At 49.8% G+C, this 22331-nt stretch overlaps 1 protein-coding gene across 10 annotated transcripts in view; it reads left to right on the plus strand.

The window, feature by feature from the left end:
* The window catches only part of SHANK3 (SH3 and multiple ankyrin repeat domains 3), a 434403-nt gene that overhangs the window by 346348 nt on the left and 65724 nt on the right, over window positions 1-22331 (plus strand). For all 10 annotated transcript variants that reach the window (XR_014502588.1, XR_014502589.1, XM_083401725.1 and 7 more), the window contains 3 exons: window positions 723-798; window positions 10428-10510; window positions 18959-19083. Coding sequence is in view for 8 of the 10 variants with exons in the window: in XM_083401725.1 (XP_083257851.1) it covers window positions 723-798; window positions 10428-10510; window positions 18959-19083 (284 nt within the window). In the remaining 2 variants the exon portion in view is untranslated. The remainder of the gene's footprint in view (window positions 1-722; window positions 799-10427; window positions 10511-18958; window positions 19084-22331) is intronic.

A 22331-nucleotide genomic window follows, 5' to 3' on the forward strand; every position in this document is an offset into this window, starting at 1 on the left:
TCCTCAGGGAATCAACCTTCCAGGCAGCCCACCGATACTAACCATTTACTTATTTCTTTGCAGGGTTTATAAACCCATCCTTCCGAATTACCATGGCATTGTGCAGGGGGGCGGGAATAAAAAGCAAATGCAATGCAAAACAATACATTAAGCCCACGTGTAAAACCAACAGGTGGAACATCAAAGAGTTTTGAGATTAAAAGTAGAAATTGTTGGTGCAAACCTAATATTCAGTTTGCCAATGGCCCCTATCCCTCCCCTCCTATTTTTCTTCTTGTTCCATAGCTACCCTGGCACCATTGTGGCAGCAGCAGCAGCTATCATGCTGGTTTAAAGGCCAGTTATAGTCCATGTGAATCTCTCTGGATGTGATCTGTCACATTGGGGGCTGGGGGGTTAAGTGCAGGGCAAGACTTGCTCACCACGTGCCCACTTCTCAATTTGGCCCGCTTTTGGCGAGATGGCAACATGCATCCGAGTAGTAGAAGCACAGGAGTTGGGTGCCCAAGGAAGTGACCCTGCCAGTCTTTCGCCACATCCCTGGGGTTTCATCCCCTCCAGACACATCTCCCCACCTGTCCCTAGAATCTCCAGGTGGACCTTCATAAACACCAAGAGCTTGGGATGAGCACATCCCATGGGGGGTGAGGGTAGGGATAGGGTTGAAATTGGTGCTTCCCGACTTTCAACGTCTCTGAGAAACATTTGCTCTTTCCTTCCAGAAACCCGAGAAGACAGGACCAAAAGGCTCTTCCGACACTACACTGTGGGCTCATATGACAACTTCACTTCTCACAGGTAAGGACCCTCCTGGCATATAGTGACCGCCCTGCAGCCAGGATTTCCACTCCAAGGAAAGGGTGGTCCGTGGGGCAATTGTGGGCTGGCAGAGCAGGTTTCCTTCCACAATGGTGCCAGGTGTGAGTGTGAGTGTGTGGAGCCTCGTGTGAATCTTGTTTCTGAGTTGGCAATCTTGCATTCCACGTCGCATCGACCTAGAAGGCGGGGAGAGCTTTGTGGTGTGTACAAGAGAAGTCACGTTTCCGAGGTGGCAGAGCTAACGTGGAGCACAGAATCAAAGAATCGTAGCGTCAGACATCTAGATCTACCACCTGCATTGCTACCCAAGGCGCTTAAACCTGCTAGGATGTTCCATGGGTGTTGGCATTGTGCCAGTTCTAGGCTGGTGACACATGGCGGGGCATTCTTGGTGGCAGCCCCATTCTACTTCATCCCTGATTTACTCCACTGTCTCCCTTTCTGGCTACTTTTAGCTACTTTTTTGTTACTTCCTTTATATCTCACCTTCCTTCTGTTAAGGGGAAAAATTCCTGGGTGAGAGACTACTCAACAGCCCAGCTCGTCGGGGTGCAAGTCCCCTGTGGGTCCATGCGGTCAGTAAAAGAAGGAAGCTCCAGCAAAGCAGCAGTCAATAGACCATGATCTTTATTGTTGCACAACAGGTCCCCACAGGAGTAAGAACCCTGAGCATGGGGTGACCTCCTCTTTTGAAACTTCCCTCTTTCCCCCAAGAATACACTTTGAGCAGCATCACTGATACATCATCACTACATCACTAGCATGTCACAAATGGGGAGGGGTCTACAAGGGTGACACAAGTTCAACATGAGGTCCCTTTATCAGACACCTTTCCCAACACCTCTTAAGTCCCCATCACCGGAAGAACAATAAAACTCTTTACAGATCCTTGCCCTCAGGACTGGTCTGGAGATGGGCTTTCAGAACACCTGACTTGCTCCTGTTCTCTCTCTCTCTCTCTCTCAGCTATTCCACCCATTGCCACCCAGATGTGTGCAGTGCTCATCAGCTGATAGCCAGGGGTTAAATCCTGCTCTGCTTCACTGTACACCCCTCTTCCCCTCCTGGGAACAGCTGAGCATGAGGCTGTTTGAAAGCCCTTTTGCAAACAGTCCTACTGCACTGCACTTTCAACCTCTGGTTTTCGGGCTCTGAAAGAGCAGGGTGGGGACCTTTTTTTGCAACAGGACTTTCAAACAGCCTTCAATGATGCTTTGAAGCCGCTGCCATTGAGGAGTTAAAAGAGGATTGGAGAAATACATGGAGGAGAAGCCTATTGATGGCTACTAGTCAGAATAACCATGTTTCACCTCCACAGCTGGAGGCAGCAAAGCTCCCAAATACCAGTTGCCACGGGAGAGGAGAGTTTCTCTTGGGTTCGAATCCTGCTTGTGGGTTTCTCATTTGGGCGTCTGGTTGGTCCCTGTGAAAACAGGGTGCTGGAGAAGATGGGTCATTGCCCTGATCCATACCATTTTTCTGTTCTGGAAGTCTTCCTGCATGATTGCCACCCTAAGGTTTGGGGGAAACATCGAGACCGAAGAACCCAGGAGTCCACAAAGGAGGGAAGCCCTCCGTTCCTTTGCTGCAGCTGATAAGTCTCAGTCTGGCTGACGGACGGGCGGAAGCGATCTGAGATCAGGCCTGGAAATGAAGGCGCTGGGAATAAGCAGATAATTTAGGGATTGTTTTGACTCAATCAGGAGGCTTAGCTCTCCAGGAGGAGAGATTAAAGGAGTGACTGTTCACGGGGCCATCTGGATGGAGCTGGGCTCAGGAGAGGTGGAGGAAGGAGAGAGCAACAGCCTCCGGGTCCTCGCCAGCAGACAGTAGGCTTACTCTCGTGTCCCTGGGAAAGTGGCAGGCCATGGCTGGCTGGTTTCTTGTATTCTGGTGGGGCAGGGGCTGCCCTCCTCATCAGAGCAGCCTCCCCACAACTTGATGCCTCCCCCCCCCACCCCAGGTATTTTGGACTAAAACTCACAACAGCCCTGAATATTGGTCAGGCTGGCTGGGAATGATTCTTAGTCAGCCATCCAGGTCTAACTTTCCCTTTGCCACATGATACCTGTGATGATGATGATGATGATGATGATATAATTTTATGTATACCCCACCCTTCCCAGTTCAGGGCAGGGTGGGTCTCATCCTGCATATGAGATGGAGCTAGTAGACAGCCGCCCTGGACACGGATTTGACCTGTGCCTCCATGGACAGCTGTGAGTCCAGAATGACTCCCAGGCTGCGCAGCTGGTCCTTCAGGGGCACCGTTGCCCCATTCAGGACCAGGGAATCCCGCACACCATCCCGCCCTCTGTCCCCCCAAAACAGTACTTCTGTCTTGTCAGGATTCAACCTCAATCTGTTAGCCGCCATCCATCCTCCAACCCCCTCCAGGCACTCACACAGAACCTTCACCGCCTTCACTGGTTCTGATTTGAAAGAGAGGTAGAGCTGGGTGTCAGGGACGTGGGTGGCGCTGTGGGTAAAAGCCTCAGTGCCTAGGGCTTGCCGATTGAAAGGTCGGCGGTTTGAATCCCCGTGGCGGGGTGCGCTCCCGTTGTTTGGTCACAGCGCCTGCCAACCTAGCAGTTCGAAAGCACCCCCGGGTGCAAGTAGATAAATAGGGACCGCTTACTAGCGGGAAGGTAAATGGTGTTCCGTGTGCTGCGCTGGCTCGCCAGATGCAGCTTGTCACGCTGGCCACGTGACCCGGAAGTGTCTGCGGACAGCGCTGGCTCCCGGCCTCTTGAGTGAGATGAGCGCACAACCCTAGAGTCTGTCAAGACTGGCCCGTACGGGCAGGGGTACCTTTACCTTTACCTTAGAGCTGGGTGTCAGAAGAAACGGCATAATGCGCCAGCAGCAGCGCAGCTCTGCCCCACCTGCAGCAAAACCTGTCTCTCCCCTGTTGGTCTTTGCAGCCACAGCAGGTGCTGCAAGCTCCCAACACCTTGACTTCACCCCAAGGTGCTCTCCTCCATCGTCTCCCGATGCACACGGATGCCGGCCGTTTGCTCAGAGCTGCCTTTGCCAACCAGTGATAATTTTAGCCCCTGAACACCTGGAGGGTGCCAGGTTGGAAAAGCCTTGTTCCGGGCTCTGTGATTCCTGCATTGCAGGGGGTTGAGCTGGATGACCTTTGGGGTTCCTTCCGACCCTACAGTTCTGTGATTCTATGATTCTGCGAAGTAGCACCAGGTCTGCAAGCTCTGGTCTGCTCTTGACTTTGGCCTTTGCTCCCTATTCCTCCCCCTCCTCAGTGTGGACTTGATGTCAATCAAATCAATTTAAATCACGATTTAAGTCACTAGTCAGTAAGACTTGATTTCAGTCATTTTTTATTTTATTTTTACGGAAAGACTCATTCTTGCTGGTATCACCTTAATATTTACAACCAGATGAAGATTTCGTTTTGGAATAATAGATTTTCAGAGTAGTTTTTACCGTTATATCAAAAATTACTGATTTGTTTATACTATTAGAAATACATAGGCACATAATTATGAAATCGTTGGGAGGTTTAATAAGTTCACTGTTTATATTTGGACAACTTTTCTGCTGTGCTTTATTGGCAGGAGAAAAATAATCATTTCCTTAATGACAAGTTAAAGAAATTATTTAACTAAAACAATAACGTAATAGCATATGTATGTATGTTTGTTAACTAATGCGGTTAAACAATTAAAAAAAAAAAACAACTTAGACTGAGTTTTAGCCCACATGAAAACTTATAACAAATCCTTATTTCCTGATGAATAGCCTTTGGACTATAATGTAACTTCAATAGAAAACTATCTTAAGAAAGATTTTTCCTCCGAGAGCATTTTATTTTAAAAATCTGATTTAAATCAAAGAAATCCGATTTAAATCAAAGAAATCCGATTTAAATCAAAGATATCCAATTTAAATAATAAAAAAATCCGATTTTTATTTTTAAAAACCATTGATTTTTATCCACCCTGCCCTTCCTCCCAAGAGGAAGGGCTATAGCTCAGCAGTTTGGCATCTGTTCAGTCCCCAAAAGCATCTCTAGTCAGGGCTGGGAGAGACTTCTTGAGTCTGAAGCCCTGGAGAGTCATTGCTGTCCGTCTGTGCAGATAGCAAAGTCTTAGATGAAGGCGCTTGCTACATTCCTCCGTTTGAGAGCAGCGCCTCTTCCTTCCTCCACAGGCTCCTCCTTTGTCAATTTCCTCTTCTCCCTCTGCTTCTCTGATCCTTGAAGTACTCTGGCGTGGTTTCCACGGCAACCGATATGTCGGCGTAGACTCGCATATCCCCCCCAAAAAAACACGGCTTCAAGTCAACTGAGGCTGGAGTCGAAGGCAGCTGTGGGGTGATCTGCCTGTTCTAGCAAGAGCGGAAGGGCAGGATCCAGGCATCAAACCCTCCATCCCACCTGGGACCTCCCAGATCTTCTGGACCACAGCTCCCATCATTAGCCTCGGCCAGCGGTGGGCATTTGTGGTCCAGAACATCTGGAAGACATCCGGTTGGGGAAGGTTGGGCTTGGTTATGGGGAAATTTCATTTGGTTCGGGATCATTAGAGGGTCACTGCCCTTGACCCCTGCACTCTTTTTTATTAACTGACTTGGGAATTATATTATTATTATTATTATTATTATTATTATTATTATTATTAATTTGTACCCCGCCTATATGGCTGGGTTTCCACAGCCACTCTGGGCAGCTTTCAACAGGAGGTTAAAAATACATTAAAACACCAGTCATTAAAAGCTTCCCTGCCTTCAGATGTCTTCTAAAAGTCAGGTAGTTGTTTATTTCCTTGACATCTGATGGGAGGGCGTTCCACAGGGAGGGCGCCACCACCGAAAAGGCCCTCTGCCTGGTTCCCTGTAACCTCACTTCTCACAGGGAGGCAACCGCCAGAAGGCTCTCGGAGCTGAACCTCTGCATATGGGCAGAACAATGGGGGTGGAGACTCTCCTTCAGGTATACAGGGCGGAGGCCGTTTAGGGCTTTCAAGGTGAGCACTGACACTTTGAACTGTGCTTGGAATCGTATTGGGAGTCAATCTAGGTCTTTCAGGAAATGGTTTTCAAACGCAAGACATCAATTGATGGATTGGCTGGAAGCTTGGGAAACTGGCGGTCACTTTACAGACCTCCCCATCAGCAGAACTGCTGGAGGGCATTTGTGTGTTTGCTGCAGCCACAGGTACCTCCTAGGCATGTACAGAGGCAGCAAACAGACAGTGAATTACGGATCACAGTTTTTGCACAGCCGCTTCCTTCAAACCTCTTCAATGTGCCTTCTGAATATTGTTGCTGTTGCTACTGTTATTCAGCAAAACTGAAACCATGCAGAATAGGCGCTCATAGCAAAGGCCCATTTACCCAGCTGTGAAAAAGAACAAAAATAATTTCAGTTGCTTCCGGAAAGTGCAGACAGGAGGCACATGCTTTATCTTGAATGGACTGTGTACTGTTCTGGTTGCCTCTGCTCAAAAAGGATATTGCAAAGTTGGAAAAGGGCAAGCAAAATTATCAAGGGGGTAAAGGGAAAAGCTTGCAGCATTAGGGAAAAGGCGAGTAAGGGGCACATGATAGAAATTTATAAAAGTATACATGGCATGCAGAAAAAGGAGAGAGAGAGACCCACCTTCTCTTTCTCATAATATTGGAACCCAATAGTCTTCTTCTTTGGCGTTCACTTGTAGCCAAGTATCTTCCATGAACACAGTCTTAACAGTGAGTCCGTAAGTGACTGTGGAGGCCAATTCTGGATCCACATGTCCTTCCACAGTGGGGACATTGGTTTCCAGGCAGGAGTTTATCCCGGTGAGGATTTGCCAAGCATGCCTTCCTCTTAGCACATTTCTCCCTTGCGTCCTGAGTTTGAGTGTCTTCAAAGCCCCTGACACCTTTGGTCAAGGCTCTTCTCCAACTGGGGCGCTTGGTGTTCAGTTGTTGGTGTTCATACTACATTTTTTAAGATTTCCCTCGAGAGAGTCTTTGAACCTCTTTTGTTGACCACCAGCATTACGCTTTCCCAATAGTATCCCAATAGTATCATCCAGGGAACCTGAATGTTGGAAAATTCAGGACAGATTTTAAAGAGTCTTTCTTTACGCAGCACATGTTAAACTATGGAACTCCCTGCCACAGGAGGCAGTGATGGCCACAAACTTGGATGGCTTTGAAAGAGTATTAGGCAAATTCCTGGAGGAGGGAGAGGGCTATCAATGGCTACCAGCCCAATCAGAGGCAGCAATGCTTCTGAATCCCATGCTGGAAACCACAGGTTGGGAAGAGGGGTCTTGTGCAGAAATCCTGCTTGCTAGTTTTGCTGTGGGGCATCTGGTCGGCCTCTGATCAGGTTGCCCCAAAGGCCGAAGATTTGAAGAAAACAAGAGAAATGAATGGATCGCCCTTAGGAGTCTTGCAAGGCTTGGAGGTGACTGCTGGCTTGGCCAAGGACTGTGGAAGGAGAATGGAGGGGTCTTGGGTCTGCGAAGACCTTGGGCTGCAATAGGCCTGAGTTTGTTCCTGTCCTAAGACCCTGTCTCTTTTAGAAGGGACACGGGTGGTGCTGTGGTCTAAACCACTGAGCCTCTTGGGCTTGCTGATCAGAAGGTCGGCGGTTCGAATCCCCATGATGGGGTGAGCTCTGGTTGGTCTGTCCCAGCTCCTGCCAACCTAGCAGTTTGAAAGCACACCAGTGCAAGTAGATCAGGGGTAGGCAAACTAAGGCCTGTGGGCCAGATCCGGCCCAATCGCCTTCTAAATCCGGCCCGCGGATGGTCCAGGAATCAGTGTGTTTTTACATGAGTAGACTGTGTCCTTTTATTTAAAATGCATCTCTGGGTTATTTGTGGGGCGCAGGAATTCTTTCATCCCCCCCCCCCCAAAAAAAACCATAGTCCAGCCCACCACATGATCTGAGGGATGGTGGACCGGCCCATGGCTGAAAACGGTTGCTAAATCCTGTCCTAAGGCCCTGTCTCTTTTAGAAGGGACACGGGTGGTGCAGATAAATAGGTACCGCTGTGGCGGGAAGGTAAACAGTGTTTCCGTGTGCTCTGGTTTCCATCACGGTGTCCCGTTGTGCCAGAAGCTGTTTAATGCTGCTGGTCACATGACCCAGAAAACTGTGGACAAACGCCGGCTCCCTCGGCCTGAAAGCAAGATGAGCATTGCATCCCCTTAGTCGCCTTTTACTGGACTTAACCATCCAGGGGTCCTTTACCTTTACCTTTACCTTACCTCTTTTAGAGTGCAAAAAGGAGCCAGCAGGGAGATGGGAGAAAGACTGGAGGAAGTATAGAATACCTGAGGTTTTTTGACCTGTGTTTTTCCTGCAAAGCTAGTTTATTATGGTTGCTTATTAACCACGTTGCAATAACTTTCTCATCCCTATAAAAGCTGGCAAGTTCTGTCTGTAGACAGAACAGCTTAGCCGTCGGCTTCAAGAGAGTCTGGCTGGTGGGGGTCTTCTCCAGAAAAATTGCCTTGTCTTGATAAACAGGGGTTTGAATGAAACTTTGCCCCCTGACCACAGCATGGAGGCTGGGTTTTCTTCCACAGAGACTCATCCCAACCCAAACAAACAAACTTTACCCGGGGGGTTGGGGGAAAATTGGCACGCTTCAGCCTTTTCAGGTCTACTTTCCTTTTTACTGGAACTCCAAGATCTGCCACTTGGAACCAAGCGCTGAAAACGTTTTGCTGTTTAGTCGTTTAGTCGTGTCCGACTCTTCGTGACACCCTGGACCAGAGCACGCCAGGCCCTCCTGTCTTTCACTGCCACCCGCAGTTAGGTCAGATTCATGTTTGTAGCTTCGAGAACACTGTCCAACCATCTCGTCCTCTGCCGTCCCCTTCTCCTTGTGCCCTCCATCTTTCCCAACATCAGGGTCTTTTCCAGGGAGTCTTCTCTTCTTATGAGGTGGCCAAAGTATTGGAGCCTCAGCTTCACGATCTGTCCTTCCAGTGATCACTCAGGGCTGATTTCCTTAAGAATGGATGCGTTTGATCTTCTTGCAGTCCATGGGACTCTCAAGAGTCTCCTCCAGCACCATAATTCAAAAGCATCAATTCTTCGGAGATCAGCCTTCTTTATGGTCCAGCTCTCACTTCCATACATCACTACTGGGAAAACCATAGCTTTAACTATACAGGCCTTTGTTGGCAAGGTGATGTCTCTGCTGAAAACGTTAGAGCTAGAATTAAAAGGTGAGGTGTGTCTCTCAGCACATCCTGAGACCCAAAATTCATTTTCAGCACCAAAGTGGGTTCTTTTCCCCTGGCTAGCTTTCTGTGTCCCAGCGGTCCAGTTTTAGGTGTCAAAAGTCACTTCACTGCTCCCCAGGAACCCTTTTTGCCATCTGATTGCAAACCACCCGGAAGTCTCCCATCCTTCCCTGTCTGCCTACCTCCTTCCCACACCTGGTTCACAGGTGGCCCTTTGAACCCCTGCGCCACTCGCACAGCCCTGCAGAGGGCAGCAGCACGCAGGTCCCCGGCCGCAGCAGCGCTTCCACCCGAGGGTGTGTGCCTGAGCTGAGTGTGGATTCCAGAGAACTCTGGCAGGCAGAGAGACTGTGGGGGGGGGGGCTGGTGCGTGCAAGAACGTGGGTGGGTGTTGGGCGTGTGTCTCTGCTGCAGTGTGCATGCATGCATGAGTGAGTGAGTGTGAGAGAAAGCATGGCACCTGCCAGCACACCTCATGTGCGAGAGCCACGCATGGCAACCTCCTCTGCCATGCTCGGTGAATCCTTTGACCAGGTGGAGAAGGGAGGGTTTGCACAGCAGCCTTTCACGCTGGGCTCTGTCTCAGGCAGGGGGGGGGCTTTCTTCTCCCCTCTCCCCACCACCAACCACCATACTGGTCCCCTTCCCCAAAATGATGGATTTGCCTGCGCTCTCTCCTTCCTCCCTCCCTCCCTCCCTCCCTCTCTTTCTTCCATTGAGAAATAGCATCAGCTTTGTTAAAAGCAAGGCAGTGGAGCACAGCTCTGCCTCACCCCCCCCTTCCCTCTCCCCTCTCTTTTTTTTTTTTAATGACAGACAGTTACTTAGCAACAGAGGGGAGTTTTAGGAGAAGGTGAGAGTGACAGCAGAAAGAAACTCCACAGTCGCCCTCTCCCGGTGCACTCTCCCCCCCCCCTTTGCACCCCACATGCACGCGAACACGCAACCGCTGGGCACCTTCCCTCCCTCTCCCTTTGGGTCCCCCTCCTAGTTGGGGGGGGAGAGAGAGAGAGAGTCTCTTTGCGAAGGGTGGCTTCTTGCCCGCCCCCACCCCAAAGCTAAGGCGGCTCCGTTGAAAGGAAAGCCCCCCTCGCGCACGGGATCAGTAAGCGCTCTGCATCCACATGCAGGTGACTGAGCGGGGGTGGGGGGAGCGGGCGGCGGGGAGGGGGGAGGGCCCGGCGCCCCCCCCCCTCCGAAGCAGGGAGGGGAAGGAAGGAGCCTCCTTTGCCCGGGGAGAGCGGGAGGGCGAGAGCCTCTGCCCGCCTCCCCGCCTGACGGGCTCCTGCCTGCGATGAGCGCCTGCCTGGGAAGAGGCCCCCCCCTCGAAGGCAGGGCGCGATGGTGCTGACGGCTCCCCCCGGCTTCATTTTCTTGTGCTCTTTCCTGCCCAGTGACTACATCATCGAGGAGAAGGCGGCCGTCCTGCAGAAGAGGGAGCATGAGGGCTTTGGCTTCGTCCTCCGGGGCGCCAAAGGTAAGACCCGGCGGGTTGGGGGGCGGCGGCGGTGGGAGGACAGGGAGAGGGCTGGCTGCATGATGGGAGTGGCATGGAGCTGGCCCCAGGTGGTGGCGGGGCTTCCTGGCACTGGGTCCTGCCCGCCAGAGGGGTCTGGTGGCATCGTTTCTCCGGGAAAGGGAGTGTGAGAGACACAAAGATGGTGCCCCCTTTGGATGCCCGAGAGCGCAAGGGATCCTTTGTGTGTGTGGCACAGGTTGTGCCCTCTCCTCCTGCATGCCACGATGCCTCTCCTCCCCAAAACGGGCACCCCACAGCAAAGGGGGCGCCTCTCCGTGAGAAATGCTCCTTTCTCCCAAATGCCTTCCCCTTGGGCGCAGCTCTCCTCCGCCAAGAGGGCTTCCCTGCTCCTCTCTCGGAGGGGGCGGGTTGCCGTGACCCACATGCTCATTGCCAGGAATTGGAAAGCACTTCTCCTCCCCCCCCCCACAAGCTGTGGCTTCTTTGCCAAGGGGGGGGGGGGTGGTCGGCTAGATTCCCGCTGGAAGAGGGCTTTGTGTCTGGAATGGGAGAGAGAGAGAGAGCACTCGCGGTCTGGGGAAATTTGTTCCTGGGAGTGGGGGTGGGGTTTTTTTTGGGGGGTGGGGGCATACCCAGGGAGACTGAAGTCTGGGCTTTGGGGTGGGGACCAAGAGGGATGTCGGTGTGTGATTTGGGGAGACTCCCAAGCGATTCCTTCCACTCCAGATGCAAAGGAATCAGGACACCCCCTGGGTGGGTTTACGGTTGGCAGGAAAAAGGAGGAGGGGGCCCCCTGAGAGTTTGCAGCCTCCTCTCTGCTGTTTCCCAGCCCTTCAGGTAGAGGGAGCTTCTTCCCAAAGCTATGTTAGCGATTCTGCCGTACCCCCCCTCCCTTACATTCATTTGCAGGCTCCCTTTCTAACATGCGAGAAGCCCACCAGGACCACCCCCTTCCCCCTTGGGGGAATATACACACACACACATATACATACATATACATATACATACATATATATATATATATATATACACACACATATATATATCCCATTTGCTTCCATTGCTCCAAAGAGCTCAAGGCGGTGCACACGGTTCTTCCTCTCCCCATTTTATTCTCACAACAATCCTGTGAGGTAGGCCTGCCAGGGAGAAGGCAATGACTGGTCCACGGCCATCCGGTGTGAGCTTCATGATGGCTGAGTGTGGGATCTGAACCCTGGTCTCTCAGGTCCTGAGAGGTGGCGCTGTGGGTGGCGCTGTGGGTTAAACCACAGAGCCTAGGACTTGCCGATCAGAAGGTTGGCGGTTTGGATCCCCGCGACGGGGTGAGCTCCCGTTGCTCTATCCCAGCTCCTGCCAACCTAGCAGATCGAAAGCACATCAAAGTGCAAGTAGATAAATAGGTACCACTCCAGCGGGAAGGTAAACAGCATTTCCGTGCGCTGCTCTGGCTTAGTCCTGTTGGCCACATGACCCAGAAGCTGTACGCCGGCTCCCTCGGCCAGTAAAGCGAGATGAGCGCCGCAACCCCAGAGTCGGCCACGACTGGTCCTAACGGTCAGGGGTCCCCTTACCTTTACCTCTCAGGTCCTAGTCCAGAACTCTTAACCACTGCACCACCAGGCGGTTCAGCAGGGAAGGAAGGAGCAGCTGTCTGGAGCCAGGAGTTGCTTCCTGCTCTCCAGGTGTGGGGGGAGAACCTCCAGCTCTTGCAGGAGCTGTCTCCCTGAGCCTTGGTGCTAGCGCTGCTGGAGATCCCAGCTCACGCGATGGTGCCCTTCCCTGGCCTCTGCCACAGGTTGCGGGGTGCTGCGGGGGCCCATTTTCTGACTCGCAACGGCGAACCAGTGCGAGGTCCAAGTGTGCAAAATTCCCATCATGTCTGGAAGACATCTCAACAGCTTGGGTGTCCTGAGGAAGACCACAACCATCTTGGTCCTAGTGATAGGAGACACCCAACCACCCAGGTGATGATGGGAATAATAATAATAATAATTTATTATTTGTACCCCGCAAATCTGGCTGGGTTTCTCCAGCCACTCTGGGCAGCTTCCAACAAAGACCAAAAATACACTAAAATGTCACACAGTAAAAACTTCCCTGAACAGAGCTGCCTTCAGATGTCTTCTGAATGTCAAGTAGTTGTTTTTCTCTTTGACATCTGATGGGAGGGTGTTCCACAGGGAGGGCACCACCACTGAGAAGGCCCTCTGCATGGTTCTTGTAACCTCACTTCTCGCAGTGAGGGAACCGCCAGAAGGCCCTCAGCGCTGGACCTCAGCATCTGGGCAGAATGCTGGGGGTGGAGACGCTCCTTCAAGGTGGTCTTGTCAATATGTGCAAGGAAACATGAGCCATTGGGGGGTGGGCTTTGCCCTATGGGGTGAGCAGGAGGGCAAAGACAAGCATCTCAAGAGTATTGCTGTAGCATCTCTGTGTCCTTGCGATCCTGAGCTTTCCTTTCCAGAAAAGCCAAGCGGGTTTTCCCAGCCCTGCTGTGCCTGCAGAGAGTGGCTTGCCTAAGGGGCTAGCAAGCAAACAAGTACCCCCCCCCCTTTGCCAGGGTGGAGTGGTCTTGGGGTCCAGAGGCTTGCAGGAGCCTCTCCCCCCAAAGAGGAAAGCCACACACACACACACACACCTTGAACAAAAGCAAGGGAATGGGTGCTGGCATTTCTGAACAATAAGAGGACGGATACAATTTCTCTTGGCTTGCATTTTCAACATGAGTGATAAAGCCAACCATCTCTTCTAGGGATGGCATCTCTGATAGTGGGGAGCAAAGCTATTTCTATACCTCTGTGTCTCTATTTGGGCTGATTCCCATAGCTGTGTGCCTGCCTCTAGCTGTTGCCTTCAAGGAAGAGACTCTCAGTAGCCCGGAGAGAATCCTTTTGCCCTCCGCTCATCCATTTGGCTCAACCGTGTCTCCAAACACATATTTCTTTGGACATAATTTCTCCTGTGATGAAAGCTGCATATTATACCCCAAATCTCTTGCCCAGTGTATCTGTCCCTTCCCAGTCCCAGCGGGTACCAGACACAACAACAATAATATATTTGTACCCCGCCCATCTGGCTGGGTTTCCCCAGCCACTCTGGGCGGCTTCCAACAAACACCAAAAATAAACTAAAATGTCACACATTAAAAACTTCCCTGAACAGAGCTGCCTTCAGATGTCTTCTGAATGTCAGGTAGTTGTTTATCTCTTTGACATCTGATGTGAGGGTGTTCCACAGGGAGGGCGCCACCACTGAGAAGGCCCTCTGCCTGGTTCCCTGTAGCTTTGCTTCCCAGAGTGAGGGAACCGCCAGAAGGCCCACCAGTAGCGGTTTAGTCCTGCTGGCCACATGACCCAGAAAGCTGTCTGTGGACAAACGCCGTCTCCCTTGGACTGAAAGCAAGAGGAGCGCTGCAACCTCATAGTTGCCTTTGACTGGACTTAACCTTCCAGGGGTCCTTTACCTTTTTACCTAAGATTTGCTCCTGAGCCTTTTGTTCTCCTGAAGATACCCCACAAGGTATCGGAGGTTTAGAATCAGAGTTCTCCAAGATAGGCTACCTGGTAGAAGTTTATAAATCATGCATAGCATTGAGAAAGTGGATGAGAAAAGGTTTTCTCCTGCTCTCATGAGACTAGAACTCATGAGCTCTCCAGGGTTTCTAACTGGCAGGGATCTGACGTTTTCCTTTCTGGGGGCTGATTCTCACCTTTCAGCACATCCAGTCTCTCTCCAGACATGCATCACTTCCGAGGTTGAACCTGCCAATGACTCACGGCTGCTTCTTCAAAAGTGCAGCCTTCTTGCCCATCACTCTTCATCCAAAACCCCCACAGCCCTAAGGAAATTAGAACCAGCAGCTTGCAGAACCAGCTGCACAATAATGCAAAGCAATTTTCTAAATATATGTGTATATATGGCATGCAATTGGACAATGAAACTGCTATGCTATTCAAGAAAAGCAGAATTTGGTCTAAGCTGGAATCCAGACCGGGGGTTGCAAGCCCAGAGGGGGCTGCCGGGCCAGGACAGAGAGGACAAAACTGGGTTGCAGGTTGTTGTGGGATCAACACCATTGCCAGAGCCAGATTTAGGGTGGTGTGGGTGGTTCTGCCTCACGGGACGCCAAGCCAAGGGGGGAGGCAAAATTGAGACAACTCATATGTGAGAAGATCCATTTGGGGATGCCAAATATTGGACATGCATAGCGCACCGTATTACAAAAGATTGCTAAATTTTGCCCCTGCCATTGCTTGATTAACCGTGTGCAACCCCTGCTTTGCCACCGAACCGGCATGTTGCCTGTGTGCCACACCGATCTGAGCTTTAAAAGTTTTTTGGTAAGAACAGCAACCTGAGTTCCAAGTTCTTCATGGAGTGGGAACCAGGACAGTTCCAGGGAATCAGGGACTCTGCCAGCCATCCTAGTGGAAGTCAGCTGAGCCCCCAGGCAACACAGTCTTTGGAACTGGGGCTTGTCAAAAGGTCTCAGGCTTTAGGGTTTTTCTGTTTGCCTCATCTGGGCCAAAGCTAAATCTGCACAGCGCCAATTGGCTGCCGTTTCTGTCAATCACAAAGCTGCCTTGCCTCTACTTGGAGCTGGCAGTCCATAGCACTGATTGGCCAGCCCTCATGTCACTCACAAAGGCATCCTCCCTTCACCGTACAGTTTTCAAAGTGTTTGGAAACAGTGGAAAAACTATGGACAAAACAAACATTTCATCAGATAGACGTATCAGGCACTAAGAGATTGAGAAGGATTAAAACGAAAAAGGGATATCAAAGATCCAAAAGGAGCTCTCCAAATTAGAGAAACAGACATTTGAATCAGAGAATCCTAGAGTTGGAAGGGACCCGGAGTCCTCTGCAATGCAGAAATCTTGCCCATAGCCATTCCTGGGCTCGAACCACCAACCTTTTGGTTAACAGCCAGACGCACCGAGGCAAAAAGTAATAATCCAATTTTGCGTGTAAACTTATGGGGTTGGCAGTGACTGATGAGTACTAGCATCTTGGGGGTCATCGACAATGCTTTTGGTAGAAGACTGATATCTTTTGCTGCTAACTCAGTGACTGCACAGGAATTTAACGTTTTAGTCAAGAATGGGAAATATTTTAGTCCAGAGCCGGAGACGTCTTTGGACCCCAGCTCCAGCCAGGCTGGCCAGTGGTCAAAATGATGGGAGCTGCAGTTCCACAACTTCTGGAGGGGCTCCCCTCCCCCAGGATCACCATCCCTGGTTTAAGTTCAGAAATTCGGCAAGAGCTCCCCAAAGCCCCCTGGACCCACTCCTTTTTAGCTTGTGGGCTAACCTCTGTTCTTCACAGTTTCTGCAATCCTTCGGTTATGCTAATCTCTTTATCATATCTTGCCATTGCGACCATCTCAGATCAATTGTTGGTCTCTTCTGCCTTATTTAGCTCCTTCTCTTATCCCTCCCCGTTGCCTCTCTGAATGGTTTCCTGCTTCTGAGGCACTTGCTATTTGTTTTCAGATTTGTGCTCCTCCTTTCTTCCCCGTAAAGTGTTTGCGCTCTTTCTTCTGCTCACTGGGGCAAGACATTCCCTTTTCAAAGGCATCCTCGCCTCCCTCCCTCGCCTCTCGTCCTCCTGGACCCCTTTCTTCTCCGCGACGCACCTTTTAGCCGGAGCCTCTTTCTTCACGTTAACTGAGACCTTCAAAGGATGCTAAACGCCTTTTGAGAGGCACATTTCCATTGCAGGCAGCCATGGAACAATTCTAGCTTTTAGAAATATTTTCAACCACTTCATACGGCGCAGGAATCAGGGCTCCTCCAGTCGACCTCATTATTCAGCAACCGTCCCGATTCCTTTGCACAAGGCTTTTCGGAGGGTAGATCACAGCCAGCCCTTATCAAACATTTATTCCGATTTGCTTGCAGGGAGGTTACATGGCAATGAGCAACCATCCTGATTTGCTTACAGGGTTTTTAAACAGCATCCCGTTCATCATTTGATCATCTCCCACTTTTCAATGTCCCTTTGTTGTTGTTTAAGTGGCTTTGTTGCACTTGGTCAACAGAGCTCTGTAATCCAGTTGTGTTGCAGAAATCTAAATTTCTGGAATGCCCTCCATTCCCTCCTTGCAAATCCTGAGAGCCTGAATGTGACCTTAGGCTGAAAGTAATATCTTTGATGCAGGTGGTGCTGTGGTCTAAACCACTGAGCCTTGGGCTTGCCGATCAGAAGGTTGGCGGTTCGAATCCCCACTATGGTATGAGCTCCTGTTGTTCCGTCCCAGCTCCTGCCAACCTACCAGTTCGAAAGCACATCAAAGTGCAAGTAGATAAATAGGTACCTCTCTGGCGGGAAGGTAAACGGCATTTCCGTGCGCTGCTCTGGTTCTCCAGAAGTGGCTTAGTCCTGCTGGCCACATGACCTGGAAGCTGTACGCTGGCTCCCTCGGCCGGTAAAGCGAGATGAGCACCGCAACCCCAGAGTCGGCCATGACTGGACCTAATGGTCAGGGGTCCCTTTACCTTTTTAAGGTGCTACTGGACAATTTTATTTATTTATTTCGACAACGTAGGCGATGCTTCTATTTTTAAAATAGTAAAAGCACTTGTCAAGGTGGAGAGCAGGGGTCAGGGGTCCTTTACCTTTACCTAATATCTTTGAATTTCCCCTAAATCCCACCCTTGCCAAAATAAGTTTGCTACATGGCTACCTTTCAGCCACCATGGAGGCAGATTTTAGCAATTAAGTGAAATACTTTCCTTGAAGTAGCTACAGTTTCATTTTTGGATTCTTTAAAACCGTGATGGAAGCCATCGGGTGGGTGTCTAAATGGTTCTGACAGCCAGTGTTCCTTGGACAGACTCCAGAACATCTGCGTTTGTCAACATGCTTTAACACCAGAACTTGTGGACATGTAATGAAGCTGAATGCTGGAAGGTTCAGGACAGATAAAAAAAAATCCTTCATGCAGTGCATAGTTTATTTTATTTTATTTTATTTGTGCTTTTCAGGTTCATACATTTCACTAATTTTACAACCATTCTAACACTTCAAACCTTGACTTCCTTCGCCCTCTTTCTGCAGTTCCTTAAATTTATTTTTAATATCTTCTGCATATCCAAATTAACTTAATTTGCTCATTTATTCATCTGCTTTAATTATATACTCTTATAAAACTGCAGGTTATCACAATAACCCTGCCAATGTTCTTATCTGTTTGCAATTTATCTGTAAATATTCAATAAACCATTTCCCTTCTTTTAGAAAATGTTTGTTATCTTGATTTCTTTTTCTTCCAGTAAGTTTTGCCATTTCTGCATATTCCATAAGTTTTGGGATCCATTCTTCCTTTGCTGGGACTTCTGCTTCTTTCCATTTGGGGCGAGTAGCATTCTTGCCGCTATAGCAGCATACATGAATAAGTTTCTATACAGTTTAGGTAGTTCTGTCCCTATAATTCCGAAAAGGAAAGCTTTGGGTTGTTGTTTTTTACAAACATTACTTTCAACATCCTTTTAATTTCATTATATATCATTTCCCAGTAAACTGCCTTACTATAGTCCATAGTTAAACTTTGGAACTCCCTTCCACAAGAGGCAGGGATGGTCATGAACTTGGACGGCTTTCAAAGAGGATTGGGCAAATTATGTGTGTGTGTGTGTGTGTGTGTGTGTGTGTGTGTGTATGTATGTGTGTGGTTTTACAATTTAATATTCAACACAATCATCATAAACACAATACAAATATACTGATTGATTTTTTTTAAAGAAAAAACCAACCCAAACACATAAAAGATGAATGATAAAATTCTTGCTAAATAGTAATAATGATAATAATACAGTTGTACCTTGGAAGTTGAACGGAATCTGTTCCAGAAGTCCATTTGACTTCCAAAACATTTGGAAACCAAAGCGCAACTTCCGATTCGCTGCAAGAAGCTCCCACAGCCAATCGGAAGCCCCGTCAGACGTTCGACTTCCAAAAGAACGTTCGGAAACCGGAACACTCACTTCTGGGTTTCGATCATTCAGGAGCTGATTTGTTCAGGAGCCAAGGCGTTCGAGATCCAAGGCACAACACTAACAACGACACCTGCCTCTTCCATCTAAGTGGGAAACATTGAAATAATAAATGTAAAAGACCTTCTCTTTCATGTAGGTTCTCAACCTGTGGGTCCCCAGATGTTGTTGGACTACAACTCCCATCATCCCTGAGCTCTGGCCTTGCTAGGTAGGGGTGATGGGAGTTGTAGTTCAACAACATCTGGGGACCCACAGGTTGAGAAAGGCTGGCGTAGGCCTTGACTATGGTTAGGAAGCTGCCTGGCAGCTGAGCAAACTGTGGCCAGGGAATATTTTGCAGTCTCCAGGGATCGCTCGCTGGCACCATCTTTTCTCCTCCCCACATTTGGACGTGCAAATCCCAGCTTCCCCCCCTCTGACTGAGGGTCTCTCTTTGTTTCAGCGGAGACTCCGATCGAGGAGTTCACCCCGACGCCCGCATTCCCGGCTCTCCAATACCTGGAGTCTGTGGACGTGGAGGGTGTGGCGTGGCGAGCAGGACTTCGCACGGGAGACTTCCTGATTGAGGTGAGTCCCAGAAAAGCGTGGCCGGCAAAGGAGGAGGTGCGAATCTGCCAACCGTGGGAACTGGGCTTCTCCTCTGCGCTAGATAAAGGCGCTCTTTATTTATTGCATTTATCTGTTACATTTCTGTTAACGGAAAAATCCGAGGGCTCCCTTGGACAAAAACAAAGACACCAACCAGGATTACTTGGAGCAAAACAGCAGCCTGTAGGCTTGGCCTTTATTGATCTGTTGCAACCGGGTGCTCCCCTCACCTGCAGGAGAGAGGAGGGACCCAGAAAAATGGCCCGCAAGGCCTTATAAAGACTTTTGAAATTCCCACCCTGTAGATCAAGACCAACCACAGAAACATCATACATACATCACAGAAGGGGTGTAACCTCAGACCACCCCTCAGATACATCACACCTACATCACAGAAAAGGCGGTCTAAAACAGAAATTTTAATATTGTTTATCTCCTGTTGTTGTTTATCTCCTGTCTGGCAGGTTGCTTGATTGGATTGCCTGGGTAGCCTGGCCATTCTTTTGTAGTGATAACTACTTAGTTCATGGGCCAGGTCACAGGCTCACCCTATTCAAACACAGACATACCCTTAAGACAGGATTTGTGAAGGAAAAGACAATGGGGAGGCTTTTCCAGTTTGACCATGCAGAGAAAACATTTGCTCAGTTTAGGAATCAAAATGGTTCCAGGTTGGCCTTCTTGTGCTGATCTATGTATGTGCTTGGTTGGTACACTTATGAACATTATCATATATCTAAGACCATAAAAAAAAAAAGTAGAGACATCACCTTGCCAACAAAGGTCCGTATAGTTAAAGCCATGGTTTTCCCAGTAGTGATGTATGGAAGTGAGAGCTGGACCATAAAGAAGGCTGATCGCCGAAGAATTGACGCTTTTGAATTATGGTGCTGGAAGAAACTCTTGAGAGTCCCATGGACTGCAAGAAGATCAAAGCTCTCCATTCTGAAGGAAATCAGCCCTCAGTGCTCACTGGAAGGACAGATCGTGAAGCTGAGGCTCCAATACTTTGGCCACCTCATGAGAAGAGAAGACTCACTGGAAAAGACCCTGATGTTGGGAAAGATGGAGGGCACAAGGAGAAGGGGACGACAGAAGACGAGATGGTTAGACAGTGTTCTCGAAGCTACAAACATGAATCTGACCAAACTGCGGGTGGCAGTGGAAGACAGGAGTGCCTGGCGTGCTCTGGTCCATGGGGTCACGAAGAGTCGGACACGACTGAACGACTAAACAACAACAAGACCATAAAATTCCTATCACAATTTCTATGCCACCTTTCCCCCAAGGAGCAAAGAGTGGAGTAAATGGTTCTCCTCCTCATTTCATTCTCACGACAGCCCTGTGAAGTAGGATAGGCTGAGAGATGGGCACTGGCCCAAGGTCACCCAGGGCCTGAGTGGGGATTTGAACCCCAGTCTTGCAGGTCCTAGTCTGACACGCTGACCACTACACCACACTGGTTGTATCAGAAACATCAGTGGAGGGTGCCTTCTTACGTCTCGCATGCAGGTCGGTTGGAGATCAACTGCTCTCTCGCATGGCTCCTGCCTGATCCCTGCGGTCCACAGTCCCTGGAGGGTTGTTATTTCTTGCGGAAGTGCCTGGTTTTTATGTCAGTGTAAACCAAACTAAACTAAAACTTCCTGTAAATGTGTAAACATGCTGGTATCGAGAGGGACAATAATAGCCACTTGCCTTCTGCACTGGTCTTGACGCTGCAGTACTGGGAGCTAAAGGGGAGTGGGTGGCGCTGTGGTCTAAACCACTGAGCCTCTTGGGCTAGCCGATCAGAAGGTCAGCAGTTCGAATCCACAATCCACACTCCACACCACGGGGTGAGCTCCCGTTGCTCTGTCCCAGCTCCTGCCAGCCTAGCAGTTCAAAAGCATGCCAGTGCAAGTAGATAAATACCGTAGATTCCGGCGTATTAGGTGACTGGGCATATAAGACGACCCCCAACTTTTGCTGTTCAGTTTTAGAGTTATAGGGTTTGAGCGCTGCCAGGGGCAGAGCACGCACCCCTCTGCTGCCTCTGCCATCGCAGCAGCCGCAGCCCGAGGCGTTTGGCGGGCAGGTGGGTGAGCGCTGCGCTGGGAAGGACTTTCTGCGTCCCCTACTGTGGGGAGGGAGGAGGAGCAACGGCAGAAGGGGCACCTCTGCTCACTGGCTCCCTCTCCTCCTTCCCAACATGTATACCCGGCGTATAAGATGAGCCCCGACTTTTGGGGAGATTTTCCAGGGATAAAATGTCGTCTTGTATGCCAGAACATATGGTAGGTACGGCTGCGGCTGGAAGGTAAACGGCGTTTCCATGCACTCTGGCTTACATCACTATGTCCCGTTGCACCAGAAGTGGTTTAGTCCTGCTGGCCACATGACCTGGAAAGCTGTGTGTGGACAAACACCGGCTCCCTCAGCCTGAAGTGAGATGAGCCCCACAGCCCCATAGTCTCCTTCACTGGATCCTTTACCCTTTTTTACCTTTTTACTGGGAGCCAAGCCAGGGTTTGGCTTCATGTTACATGCAAACCTGAAGTTGCCTCGCTCCAGACAAACCACCACCTGCAATCAAGGTGTGCTTTGCCGATCATGCCTTGTTTGGGGAAGGCAATCTACTGATCGATCCCTGGGAAAATTAGGTAGATCACATTCGATCGCTGGCTCCTCCATCCGGCCCTACCCCCTCGCCCCGCCCTCTAGATTGCTAGAACGAAAGACCGAGGCCTCGCTGACAGTTTCATTAGCCATCTGTCGGTGAGTGGTTTTTTGTCCCCTAAGCTCGACAACTTTGACCTGAACCCCCAGAAAACGGGGTAGATCACTGCCAGTTTTTTAATGTGTGAGTAGCTCACAGTCTCTTAGAAGTTGGCTGTCCCCGGACTAGACGGTCCTTAGGGACTCTTCCAATTCTGAAGTCCATTGGTTCTTTGACAAACTAACCATGGCTTAGCTCTTGATACCATTTCTCTCTGGGCGCCTGCATGCCTTCTTCTTCATGGCAAGTCACAGTTTGGATGACGCTTACGTGCGATCAGGCCACTGTGCTCTGCTGTTCTCTGTCCTTGAGGCCAAATTCCAGATTTCCTGAAGCATCAAGTTTGTTCAGTCATGATGCCACAATGGAGAAGGCCCCTGTTTTGTAATTTAAGGAGTCGGGTGGAAAAACGCTTCTGTTTACAAGACAAATGCACAGTTGTAAGGTTCTGCACTTAGGGAGGAAGGAA

The sequence above is a fragment of the Podarcis tiliguerta genome, assembly GCF_965153285.1.
Source record: "Podarcis tiliguerta genome assembly, chromosome: 10".
Classification (NCBI taxonomy): Eukaryota; Metazoa; Chordata; class Lepidosauria; order Squamata; family Lacertidae; genus Podarcis; species Podarcis tiliguerta.